This window comes from Podarcis vaucheri (genome assembly GCF_965113315.1).
Source record: "Podarcis vaucheri genome assembly, chromosome: 13".
Classification (NCBI taxonomy): Eukaryota; Metazoa; Chordata; class Lepidosauria; order Squamata; family Lacertidae; genus Podarcis; species Podarcis vaucheri.
Window position 1 is genome coordinate 57,879,217 of NC_138751.1, and position 13,493 is coordinate 57,892,709.

General features: G+C 47.1%; 1 protein-coding gene across 6 annotated transcripts in view; it reads right to left on the bottom strand.

Annotated features, from left to right (window-relative positions):
* GIT2 (GIT ArfGAP 2) overlaps positions 1-13,493 on the bottom strand; it is a 61,071-nt gene that overhangs the window by 24,533 nt on the left and 23,045 nt on the right. For 5 of the 6 annotated variants that reach the window (XM_082196084.1, XM_082196080.1, XM_082196082.1 and 2 more), the window contains exons 10-14: positions 11,156-11,228; positions 9,825-9,922; positions 3,074-3,185; positions 2,372-2,514; positions 1,602-1,751 (exon numbers count right to left, since the gene is read on the bottom strand). In XM_082196084.1, coding sequence (XP_082052210.1) covers positions 1,602-1,751; positions 2,372-2,514; positions 3,074-3,185; positions 9,825-9,922; positions 11,156-11,228 — 576 coding nt within the window. The remainder of the gene's footprint in view (positions 1-1,601; positions 1,752-2,371; positions 2,515-3,073; positions 3,186-9,824; positions 9,923-11,155; positions 11,229-13,493) is intronic. The other variant, XM_082196081.1, reaches the window with a different exon arrangement.

Below are 13,493 nucleotides of genomic sequence, written 5' to 3' on the forward strand. Positions count from 1 at the left end.
CCCCCCCCCGCAAATAGATATAAAAGGAGGAAGTTGCCCACACCCCCTGGCGGCTCATGAATTGCTACATCCATCATAAAGGGGAGGAACTTTACATAGCACTGAGACGCTAAGCCATGCAATTGCAGTATTGGGTCAGAGAGATCTTGAAAAGAGAAAGAAAAAACCCTTTCGCTGCCTTTGGAAGTTAGTTCTCTCTCCCACCCCTGAAGGCCTGTGGATACCCTTCCTCAGCCCCTCCTCTTCCTTCTTACTCTAAGCTGCAACATATTTCTCACACTACCTCCCCACTGCCTGCAGTAGCCCTGGCCACCCATCCAAAGCAAGAGGGGCTTTGTGGTCAGCTGCTGCTCCTTGCTGAAAATCTTTGGGGGAGATGAAGAAGTAGGTGGGGGGAGCCACAGTTTGCACTCAAAGTCCTACACACATTCCCAGAAGCCCATTATAATTTTAGCAAGGCTCACAAGTCTAGTGACATTGAACTGAGAACTGAAAGGGCTCAGTTGGTGGAGCATGAGACGCTTCATCTCAGGTTCGTGGGTTCAAGCCCCAAGTTGAGCAAAAGATTCCTGCGTTGTCAGAGGTTGCACTAGATGACTCCTGCGGCCCCTTCCAACTCTACAATTCTAGGATTCTAGGATCCCCATTGCTCATATTTTGCAAAACGTTTTGCTATGATCACTGGGTTTGCTCTCACACAATAGATCACGGCCATGGTGGAAACTGTGAGCTGAGAACAGGTAGTGCTGTGGTTTGAGCACTGGACTATGATGAGGGAGACCGGGGCTTACATCCCTGATTTGCCATGAAGCTCACTGGGAGGGCTTTGGACTCCTCGGTCTCCCCACAGGGCTGCAGTGAAGACAAGAGGCCCACACAGTGTATCCCATCCTGAGCGTTATCCTGAACGGGATAATTTTGTTTATCATTCTCCTTTTTCATGCTATGGAGAAGACAGCACAGAAAAATATAAAATAAAGGCAAACTCTTTCACTTTATTGACACAGCGTAGACAAAGCATTGCCCTTGACCACTCAAGAAATTCATGGATTTAAAATCTCACCACACGGGAGAATCCATAAATGGCTGCACAGACCCACCGTAAACCATTTGCAGTCATGCCATTCCTTAATGGGGCGACTGAGATCAGCGGGTGGGGGGAGGGGAAAACTATGAATTAAAGTGACCAGGGCTGTGGTCTAGGGATGCATGTGATGAATATTTGATCTATGGGGGTCCAAGCCTGAGCCATCCCAAGAGGAATTAACAGGAACAGAAGGCTTCCATTTCCTTTTCTTTCACAGTGAACAGTGAGGGACAACTTCGTGCAGGATTGGACAACCTGCAGCTCATGGGAGTGGGGAGCCAAGTGGCTCCCCTCCCTTTGAGTCCCCGGCTGAGTATGGTTGAGCACCATCAATCAGGAAGTTGATGCTAGACCATGCTTCACCCAACAGCCAGTGGGAGGGTCTCAGGTTGCAGAAGGCTCTGCAGTCCTTTTTTTTTTTTTTGAGCTTTCAACATTCTGCCCTTTTCATGCATGTGGGGTTTTTACTCAAGGCGCACTAAACTAAACCCTCTCTCGTTCACTCTCATGCTACCTTCTTCTGCATGATCCTCAGCTCATCGCTCAAGTTGACGTTCACCTTCATTAACTGCTGGATTTTCATCTCCGAAGCCACCAGGGCGTTTTTAACCTGCAGATATTCCTGGGTTGTGATGGGTCCATCCGACAAGTCTGAATCTAGGCTCTGCAAAATGCAACACACAATGATGTGTTGCTCATTTAGACACAGCTGTTTCCTCTCACTTTAAGGACCAAAGTCAAAAGAGACATGTTAAATAATAAACAATGAAGCCTCTGAGAATACTATGGCATGATGCAGAATTCAGTGCCACTTATATACTGCACATCAGAAACAAACATCAAACAAACAACTCCAAAGGCAATTCACAAATGAATCAATATAACTAGAAGTTTTCAACTCAGAAGTCAAAAGTGAGATAGGCTCTCAAAATTAGCATCAAAGGGTTTATGCTGGTCCAAAGGCAGGTGTCCCCAAACACCTCAAGGATTTTGAAGTCCCATCTCTCTCTCTCTCTCCTTTAAAGTCAGGAGAGGCCGTAAGTCTCCTTCCAGACCTGGAAGGGGAACCAAGCAGCCTTACAAATCTCTTTTCAAATGAACCAAGAGTGCTGGGGATGGAGGCCCAGCTGCTCAAATAAGCAGGGACAAGGCTCACTCTGCAAAGGACTGTTCACCTTTTAGCAGCAGTGATGGGCCTGGGGCGAGCGCTTAGTGAGGAGCAGCCTTTTTGCACAGCCCCTTCCAACATGCTGCCGCCCTCTAGATATCTCTGCACGGGCTCACCTTCTGCCGGGGTGCCTTGACTGAGCTTGTTTCCAGATCCACTTCTTCGTCAGAGGCAACGCTGTCGTAGTCAGGCTGGTCATTATCCTGACACTCTGTACTGTGCTGGCTGTTGACAGACTTCAGGATCAGCTCTACATTTTCTGCAAAAGCAGCAACCAAATGCCTGATGTTTAGGGAATGTGTGCAGAATGTGGCATTCCTCAAAATGACCAGCCTAGAGAATGCAGCTCCATGAACCAGAACGAAAGGGAAACAGGCAGCAGGAAGGAGTCAGCTGAAGCCTTCACCAGGATCCCTCTGTACTTTTGCCTGCACTGCGGTCCTAAGCACACAAGCAGAACCTGCTGGATCCGGCCAATGGCCCATCTAGTCCAGCATCCTGTTGGGTCAAACAGATGCCTACGGAAAACCCACAAGGGGTATCTGAGCACGAGAGGCCTCCTCCCTCCTGTGGTATTCAGGAGCCCTGCTGCCTCTGACTGTGGCGGCAGAGCAGAGGCATTAGGGTGAGTAGCCATCAATAGCCCTTCTCTCCTCCAGGAGTTTGTCCAACCCTTTCTAAAAGCCATCCAAGCTGGAGGCCATCACTGCCTCCTGTGGAAGCGAGTCCCAGTGTTTAACTATGTGCTGCATGAAGGAGGACGTCCCTTTATCTGTCCTGAAAACTCAAGTCAGCCAGTCGTCCAAAGAGGGACTCACCTCTGGAACTTGGGACAGGGTTCCCTTGCTGCCTTCGCTTGGCATCCCCAAGAATGTCTATGACAAGTGTTGCAAATTCATGGGCGTTAAAGCGAGCCAGCTTTTGCCTTCCCTGAAAGACAAGAGGCAAGACAAGGCCTCAGAGGAGCTGGAGGAGCTTGCAAGGCAATAGAAGAAAGCAGCCAGAGAAGCAGGAAGAGAAAGCAGATCCTTCGCCTCCTTTACAGATTCATGCCTTCCCAGGCTTTCTGGAAAAATCCATTTCCAGCAGAAGGAAAGCTCAGAGCTCTTGGCATCTCCTTGTTCCCAAGATAATATCAGCAACAGGTTCAGTATTCAGAGCCAAGATGCACAGTTTGTTTATTTATTCATACAGATATTTGCATACAGCTGTATCACAGATATGTGTGGGCATGGGCACACACACACACACACACACACAACACATACATGGCTTACAGCAATAAAATCATGTAAGAAAAACCTTTAAAAGGTTAAAAACAGATATGGTGGCCTCCCAAGAGATCGGACAGCCAGTCATGTCAGTAATTCGGGGTTAAATGAGGGTAATTAACCCTGGCCACCCCCCCCCAGGTAAGGGGGGAGCTGTGCCACCTGCAGATAGTCCGTTATCTGCGCCCCGCAACAAGATGCAGAGACAGGGACCCTGGGTGCTGTCCGAGGCACAAATTTGGCAACTCTCCAAAGTCAGTCTCGTCAACTGGGAGTCCCTGTTTCCTAACAATTAAAAGATTTGGCAAAAAAACAGGCATGTTCTAGATGGAAAGAGTTAAAAGAAAAATCTGCTAAACTACACAATCGTTGGAGGTCAAGTTTCGGACTTCAAAAAGACTCCTTTCTTGTCGTTTTGATGAATGAGGTGAGCGGCTGCCGTACTTTTGTATTTGTTATATTTACTATTTCATGATTTGGCGAACCCCACCAAGAAATAATTAATTACCCAAAGGAAACGCAGGAGTAGTAAAATAATTGGACTTATTGGCAGAGAGCCCTGATCGAAATTGGCAGAGCAAGATCAGATATGATCAGAACAGCTTGGGCTAAGGAGGAAGATGGCAATGGTAAAAGCTCTGATGCAGTAAGAAAAAGGATATGATCAGAAAAACCTCCTTCAATGGCGGGAGATTGGAGATTTTTTTTTATTGGAATTGCAAAAGGGGTGTACTTTACAGAGGACACATTTGCTTGCATGGAACATTACAGTTTGAGAAAAGAGTGGCGGTGAACTCTGGATGCCTGCCAGCTGTCCAAGGGCCCCAGAGAGCTGGCGTGTGTTTTTATGAGGAAACCGAAACAATCTTTTTTTTTTTTATAAAATTTTTATTGGTTTTACAAAATTTTTAAATAACAAACAAACACTTAAAAAGACAAACATACACGTATAGTTTCATAACATATTTTCATAAACCTCTTTTCTTGGACTTCCCCTTACCCCCCCCTTTCTGCATCCCGATGTCCATAGTTTTTAGCAACTCCCAATTGTTACTTCCAACCTCTGTCATCTTAGTCCTCTCTATATTCTGACCTTATATCACTGTATCCCTTTATTTCTAAAAACCACAACACTTTAACATTCATTAAGTTTATAATAGTCCTTAAGATAGCTTTTAAATTTTCTCCAATCTTCTTCCACCGTCTCCTTTCGTTGGTCACGGATTCTGCCTGTCATCTCAGCCAATGTCATATAGTCCATCACTTTCATCTGCCATTCTTCCAGAGTGGGTAGATCTTGTGTCTTCCAATACTTCGCGATGAGTATTCTTGCTGCTGTTGTAGCATACATAAAAAAAGTTCTATCCCTTTTTAACACCAATTGGCCGACAATGCCCAAGAGAAAGGCCTCTGGCTTTTTAAGAAAAGTACATTTAAGTACCTTTTTCATTTCATTATAGATCATTTCCCAGAAAGCCTTAATCTTCGGGCACGTCCACCAGAGGTGGTAGAAGGTGCCTTCAGTCTCTCTACATTTCCAACATTTATTATCGGGCAAATGATAAATTTTTGCCAGCTTGACTGGAGTCATGTACCACCTGTAAACCATTTTCATAATATTTTCCTTTAAGGCATTACATGCCGTGAATTTAATACCAGTGTTCCATAACCATTCCCAGTCAGCTGACATGATATTGTGCCCAACATCCTGTGCCCACTTAATCATAGCCGATTTGACTGTTTCGTCCTGTGTACTCCATTTCAGCAACAAGTTATACATTCTAGATAAATTCTTAGTATTGGGTTCTAATAACTCAGTTTCTAGTTTTGATTTTTCCACCTGGAAGCCAATTTTCCTATCCTGTTTAAAAAACTCCATTATTTGGCGATATTGAAACCAATTTTGTACTTTGTGTTTCAATTTCTCCTGGCTTTGTAGTTTAAGCTTATCTCCATCCTGTTCCAAAATTTCCCAATACTTCGGCCATCCGACCTCCATATTGAGTTTCTTCACTGCTTTAGCCTCCACTGGTGACACCCATCTAGGGGTTTTGTTTTCCAACAGATCTTTATATCTTATCCAAACATTATATAGTGCTTTTCTAACAATATGATTTTTAAAGATACTATTAACTTTGTCATACCATAGATATGCATGCCAACCAAAAGCATTGTTAAAACCCTCCAGATCCAAAATGTCCGTATTCTCGAGGAGCATCCATTCTTTCAGCCAGCAAAAAGCTGCTGCCTCATAGTACAATTTTAAGTCCGGCAGGGCAAAACCCCCTCTTTCTTTTGCATCTGTCAATATTTTAAATTTAATTCTGGGCTTTTTGCCCTGCCAGACAAATTTCGAAATATCTTTCTGCCACCTCTTGAAACATTCCATCTTGTCAAGAATCTGCAAGGTCTGAAACAAAAATAGCATTCTAGGCAATACATTCATTTTAATCACCGCAATTCGGCCTAACATTGACAATTTCAAATTTGACCATATTTCTAGATCTTTTTTGATTTCTGACCAACATTTTTCATAATTGTCCTTATACAAATTCACATTTTTAGATGTCAAATGAACCCCTAGGTATTTCACCTTCTTAACCACTGTCAGCCCTGTTTCTTCTTGGAATTTCTCCTTTTCTATGTCTGTTAAGTTTTTTCCTAAAACTTTGGTTTTTTGTTCCATGTTTTCCATCATTTCGAAAAAAGTCTTAGGAAGTCTCCCTTCCTTGCTAACTGTTAGTCTTTGTGCCTTGTCCATGTTAGTGGAGACCACACCATTCATGTCTCCCATGATTATCATATTGTAATCCAAATAGTCCATCAGGGTTTCATGGAGTCTCTTAAAAAAGTCAGATTTACCTTCATTTGGTGCGTAGATTCCAACAACTAAAAATTTTTCTCCTTGTACTTGTATCTCCACTGCCAGATATCTCCCTTGTTCATCTTTAAATATCATTTTTGGAGCCCATTTCTCTTTCACATATATTACAACTCCTCTTTTCTTAACTTTATCTGATGCAATAAATTCTTGTCCTAGTCTTTTATTTGTAAGTAGTCTCCTATGGGCTCTAGTTATGTGAGTTTCTTGTAGACATATCAAGTCCAGTTGTTCTCTGTTCAAAATATGGAACACTTGTCTTCTCTTCAAAGGCCCATTAAGTCCATTACAATTCCAACTAAGGAATTGCAGAGCCATCTTATTATTTTTCTGAAACTCCTCCAACAGCTCCAAGTTGTTGCTCTTCTTCTGATGGTGGTGGTTTTTGTCCAAACGAGAGATTCAGAATGTCTAGTACTCTCCTCTGTTCTGCAAGTACGTCCACTGTCCCCTTCTGCAGGTCCTCCTGGTTTCTTGCCAAGAATTTGTCTTTGTCTTGAATAGTCTTTATCTTCACCTTCTTTCCCCTGTAGTCAAATGACAGTCCTTGTCGAAATTCCCACCTGAAGCGGATGGAATTTTTCTTCAGCAGAAGAGCCAAATCCTTGTAGAAGTTTCTTAAATCCAGAATATATTTTGGAATATCTTTAAAAATCTGTATAGCTGAATTTCCAATTTGCAGGGCCTTTTCAAAGTGTAGTCCTAATATTTTGTCTCTTTCGTCCTTGGATCTAAATGTAATCAGGCAATCTCTCGGGGTCTTTCTGTCCTGCTTTTTGCCCAGTCTAAAAGCTGTTGTAATTTTGAATTCGTCTTCTTCAAGATCCCAGCAGTCAACAAACTCCCGTGTCAGATATTCCGCGAGATTGTCTCTTTCATTCTCTGGAATCAATCTTAATTTCAAATTTCTCTCTTTTCTCTGTAACTCCCACAAGGCCAAAGTTGCGTCGTGCTCATAAACCTTCTTAGCGATCGGCTCTAATTTCTCTTGTGTCTCTGCAGCAGTAACTTTAGCATCTTCAGCAATTTTACGCGTGGTAGCATTTTCCTCCACCAATTTATTTATTGATTCTGTGTTCTGGTTTAGTCTTACTGATATTTCTGTTAATTTTTGTGTATTTTCTGAAGTCTGTTTTGTCAGAGACTCCAAAGATTGATTTATTTTAAGCAGGGCTTCTGTCACGGCATCCATAGAGACAGCCGTCCCTTTTTCTTGTCCTGTTGCTCCTGCAGATCCAGTAGCTACGCCTGAAATTGAGCCTCTTTTCTTTGTCTGTTGCTGCAGCTGTTGTTGTTGTTGTTGCTTGGTCTTGGCTCTTGTAACTATCTCTTCTTGTGAGCCACTCATGTCAAGGTCGTTTCCCACGGGAGCTATTCCCCGTTGGAAAATTCCACTGTCCCAAGCTGTGCCAAATTTTACTTTACCCTCTAGAGGGAGCAAATCAAAATGGCCAAAAATAAGATGTCCAAGTACAAAGACAAAGGAGAATATCCAAAGATGTAGAAAGAAAAGTTTTTTAACACAGTTAAAGCAAATATAGCTGGAGGCTTATAGCTACAAATTGCCACAGTCTCCCAATATATACTGTTTCATCTTGTAATGTACTGTAGCCAGGCGCTGTGTAAACTTTGTATCGCAATATCACTTTTACAGGAGGAAGTCAGTTCAGTGTCTTAATGTCCTAAAAGGCAGACCGTTTCATACTTTTAATAACTGAGACAGCAGAGGATTTTTACTTTGAATAGATCGTGCAGTTACTACAGTCTCTTTCACCTCCCCTCTGCCCTGCTAGCTAGAGGGGAGATCTGAGGTCTGAATGTCCGGTTTAGTTATATAAAAAGCAAGTTTCAACGGATGCAGATTTAGAGTTCCGTTGCTTTCACTTTCATGCAGTCGGGGGGAGGCAGACTTCCTTGATTTAACTTCCCCGCTTTTAGCCCGATTTTCAGAATTTAAAGGGTCTCAATTGTTTTCAGCTCCTACTCACGGGAATTCAGTCCAAATTTTCTTTCAGGAAGGAATCGGCGCTCTCCGCTTATGGCGACGCGGCTTCACTCCACAGGCTGGGTAACGACTCTCAGCACCGCGCTCACTCCCGATGCCGCTCCGTAGCCTTTAAAAAGGCTCTTTCGCAGTACCGGGGGGCGCAAAGGTGCCCACCGAATCTCCTTGTTCTCAGGCTTCAGCGCCTGAGATTTTAGGGGTCCCCCGCTCGCCGTAGCGGGTAAGACCCGAACTTGTGGAGCAGTCCTTCTCCGGAGCTCGGAGGTAGGACCGCCATTAAGCGCTGGCACCGACCGGAAGTCGGAAACCGAAACAATCTTTGTGTGACTTACTGATTGCCAAGTACACCTCTACAGTACATTTGAAACATCAAAGACAGTGAGAAGTCGCTAATTAATTTCAACCTTGGATGGAAGCCCAGAGCCTATTAGAACGACAATCAGCAGAAAAAGAAGGGCCCATCAAAGTGGACTGTGCTTCAAAATATTAAAACTAAGAACAATGTGGAAAAAGCCCCCTGCGTGATTACAGAAATAATGAATGGTCAAATAAAACAAGACCGTGAGTTATACCAGCAACTGACTGAGAGAGAGAGGAGATTGTTAATATCAGGATTGGAAAACTGTGAAGTAATAGAGAAGATAGTTGAAAGATAAAGGATGGATATTTGACTTTTGAAATCCAGAACACGGAAAGTCCCATTGAAATTAATTAATTTAGATTATATAATTGACTATATTGTTTTTTGTTTTTGAATGTGGAAAGATTTGGTTTGTTACTAATATGAATGTTTTTTAATTGGAAAATGAATAAAAATTATTTACAAAAAACCCCAAACCAGACAACAGTTAACCATTGTGGAAGGATGTATAGTTAACTGCCTGCATAGTCCTGGCAGAACAGAACAATTTTCAGCAGGCATTTAAAAGTTGGCACAGAAGGAACCTGGTGAATCTCTAGTGGCAGAGGGTTCCTCAGGCTCATTTTCTCACTGTTGTCAAATGAGCCTCACCAACTCAGGGAACAATCAACATCTGCTGCTGCAGAGGATTTCAGTGACTAAGCTGGGATACAAGGGTTCAGGCCATCCCTGAGGTTTCCTGGGCCAAAGTTATATGGGGCTTTGCAAATCAGTGCCAGAACCTTGAACCTGGCTCGGAAGCAGATGGGCTGCCAGTGAAGCTGCTTTAACCCTGGTGCTCCATGTTCTTGATCGGAAGCTCCCTGCTCAGCAGTTTGCCAATCACATTCTGCACCAGCAGGAGATTCCACATACGGTGAATTCCAGCAATCCATTTGTAAATTTGTCCACAAAGGTAGAAATCTGATAGATGGAAAATCCTCTGCCTGTGTTTAGGGCTTGGGAATAAGTTTCCTCCTCAGATGACAGAGAAATGGCATGAGTAACATACCTGGTTCCTTGTTGAGGAGTACTCGGGATTGACGGGGAGAAAAGGGACCACCGTTGTCTCGGTGACCAGCGTGCTGTGGTTCTGAGTGGCAAGCCATACTATTTCAAGGGACAGAGAGAGGAAAGCCAGGGTTAGCTTTGCTTAGGTTTCTACATAAAAGATGAGTGACTTGTTGTGGCTCTCCAGGTATTGCTGGCCTCCAGCCCCATAATCCCGGACCGTCAGCCATGCAGATTGCTGAGAGTTGAAGCCCAACAACACCTGGAGGCCCACAGTCTCTCCATGCTTGGGCATTGGCTGGGAATCAGTGGCAGACAATGGGGGCTCCCTCCCTCATAAACCTCCCACACCTGAAGTCAAAGCATTGGACACATGTCCTAGAGCCCAGTCCTTGTCCCAAATGAAGCCCTCTGGGCAAATGAGCTTTCCCCCCATACTAAGACACAAATTTCAATAATACTACTAATATTTATTATTTATACCCCACCCATCTGGCTGGGTTTCCCCAGCCACTCTGGGTGGCTTCCAACAAAACACTAAAATACAATAACCTGTTAAACATTAAAAGCTTCCCTAAACAGGGCTGCCTTCAGATGTCATTTAAAAGTTTGGTAGTCATTTTTCTCTTTGACATCTGGTGGGAGGGCATTCCACAGGGCAGGCGCCACTACCAAGAATGCCCTCTGCCTGGTTCCCTGTAACTTGGCTTCTCGTAGCGAGGGAACCACCAGAAGGCCCTCGGCGCTGGACCTCAGTGTCCGGGCAGAATGATGGAGGTGGAGACGCTCCTGCAGGTATACTGGACCAAGGGCTTTAAAGGTCAGCACCAACACTTTGAATTGTGCTCGGAAACGTACTGAGAGCCAGTGTAGGTCTTTCAAGACTGGTGTTATATGGTCTCAGCGGCCGTCACCAGTCTAGCTGCCGCATTCTGGATTAGTTGTAGTTTCTGGGTCAAACACAATTTCACTCTAAAGCAAAAACCAAGGCTTGGGTTGTGGGCTATAATCAGCCTTGTCCAGCCCTTGAACTACAACTCCCCAAGCACCTGCAGGGCCCCAGACTAGGGAAGGCCCACAGCAGCTGCCAAGGCTGACACCCCAGGCCATCACATCCCTGTGACGTAGAGCTACTCAGGAGGGGAAATTGCAGTACGGGGCAAGAAGAGTAGAGAGGACTTGGCACCTTCCAGGGGCAGGAGCCCTTTGCTGCAATGCAGCGTTTTGCTGAGGAGGCTCATTCTGGCCTCACGCAAGGCCCCTGTGCTGCGGCCTGGCACCCACCCACCCAGCCGCCCTCCAGCACCCAAAAGTCCCGCAACAGAAGGTCACCTGCGTCCGTCTCCCGCCTGTCCACCTCGTCATAGACATCCATGGCGAGCTCTTCAAACAAGTGATTGCTCAGCTGGAGAGGAGGGGAGGGAAAGTTAAGCATGACTCTCTATGGCAAAGCCCCCTCCTGGGAGTGAGCGGCAAAGGTGTGCTTTTTATTTTCCCGACATTCAGAACCTAAAGGGCCCCTGCTTGCCTGCTGGCCGGTGGATCAGCTTAAATTCCATCTATCTAGCCAGGCTTCTCACAGCAGCCACCAGATGCCCCACCAGGAAACCCTCCTCATGAAGCCCCCAGCATTTCCCCACCATTGCCGCCGCCCCCAGCACTGAAACACACTGTCAGAGCTGCTTGAAGATCCTAGCTCACAGAGGATCACGCTAGCCAGCGATCATTTAGTAAAAGTCTTTATTGAATTACAGTTTCCATTCTCACGCTGCTGCGCGCAACTCTACGTCTAGTAGCTAGATCGACGAAGCTCCGTCTGAGTCTCCGCCCCGTGCGCACCAACTTAATATCCTAGCCCTGCTCCACCTTTTCCGCCTGACTGTCCTCCTCTGGGTCCCTCTACCCCCCGGGGCTTCTTCCTTCCGGGATTCTTCTGACGCTGACCCGGACCCTCCTGCCTCCTTGCGCCGGGCTTTAGGACCTGGCTCCCTTTCCGGGCTGCTTACTGCGCCGCCTTCCTCTGCATTTGAACTTGGCGCGCGCGCCCAACCTTCCACTTTCCTCTTAACCGTTTCTTCGCTCCCCGATGGAGGTGTGGCCACTCCTGACTCATGCCCTCCCTCCTGTGGTGAGCTGCCAGCGCTTGCCCCCTGGCTCCCTTCCTCTTCCCTGCTCTCTGGCGGTGACGCTGGTCCCGATTTCCAACTGCTCTCCTCTGAGTCCCCTCTGGCTCTATCTTCCTGGGGTGCCCCCCTAGACTCCCCCCTTGCCCTGGCCACTGGTGCTCCTTTCTGTGAATCCTCTGATTCACTGGAAAGACTCGGAGATCTCGGGTCGTCGTCATCACTCATCTTTTCTTCTGCCTCCTCCCCTTCGCTCTCTGTTTCCTCCCTTGCCCTTGCCTCTGCTCCTAAACCCCTGACATCCATCCCCCACTCGAAGCCCCCCATTCCCCCCTCCCCTCCTTCCGGTGCTGGAGCTGGGGTGTGCTGTTGCAAAGGGACGAACGTCGGATATCGTTCGCTTCCCGTGGCGGGCCTCCATCTGAAGTCTCGCGGGTCTTCCTCCCTGCTCTCGTCGACGACGGTCACCTCCGCTTCCATCTCTGTGCCGCCGTGCTCGAAACCAGGGTCGTCCCCGAAAACGTCCATGTCCGTCTCTCCCTCACTTCCTCCTGGCGGCGTTGCTCGTCCTGGGCCTTCCAGCCACCTTCTGCGGAACTGCTCCTCTGGTCTATCGTCCCACCAATACGAGGGTTCTGATGCAGATCCCGAGGGTGACCCCTCCGGGGAACGGACGTCTTGTGTCGGGTCCTCGTCCGAGTCGAACCCCCGGAAAGTGCTGGCCGAAAGCGTGGGCGTGAAAAGCCAGTCGTCGAAAAAGTCTGCTGGCATAGGTCTATGTGGGAAGAGGGCATGAAACTCGTCTTTGAGTAGAGGTTCGTCCAAGGCGTAGCCCGGCACCCAGCTGTTCGCACTGGCCAGGGTGCCCTCCTTGGCGAGAAAGTATTCTACCCCCTCTTCCCCCCATCTGGAGTCCAAAATCTCCGTGACGTCATTGATGCGCTCCTTCTGTGCCACTCCCGCGTGCCCCGTTCTGTCTCTGACCGGACTCGGCGCCGTTCCGGGTTCCTGGAACCTGTGCGGTGCCTTGTAGGGAGTGAGCACCGATCTGTGGAACACCGGATGCATTCTGGAACCCTCCGGAAGTGCCAGTCTGAAAGCTACCGGGTTGACCTGCTCTTCGACTTGGTAGGGTCCCAGTTGTTTATGCCCTAGTTTCTTCTTGGCCAACGACCTGGCCGGCACTGCGTGGGCTGCTAACCAGACCCAGTCTCCCACGTGGAGCTCTTCGCCAACCCTTCTGTGTCTGTCCGCTTGTACCTTGTATGCGTGTTTGGCCAGCTCCAGGTGGCGCCTCAGCTGATCGTGGACTTCCTGCAGCTCCGACGCGAACGCATCTGCTGTCTGCGGCTCCCCCTCCCCCATTCTTTCCAGTCCCGGGAAGGTTCTGGGGTGCCTCCCGTTGTTGGCGAAGAACGGCGTGACCCCCGTGGACACGTGCTTCGTGTTGTTGTAGGCGAACTCGGCAAGCGGCAGGTAATCCACCCACGTCGCAGGCTGTTGATTCGCATAGCATCTCAGGTACTGCTGCATGATGGCATTGACCC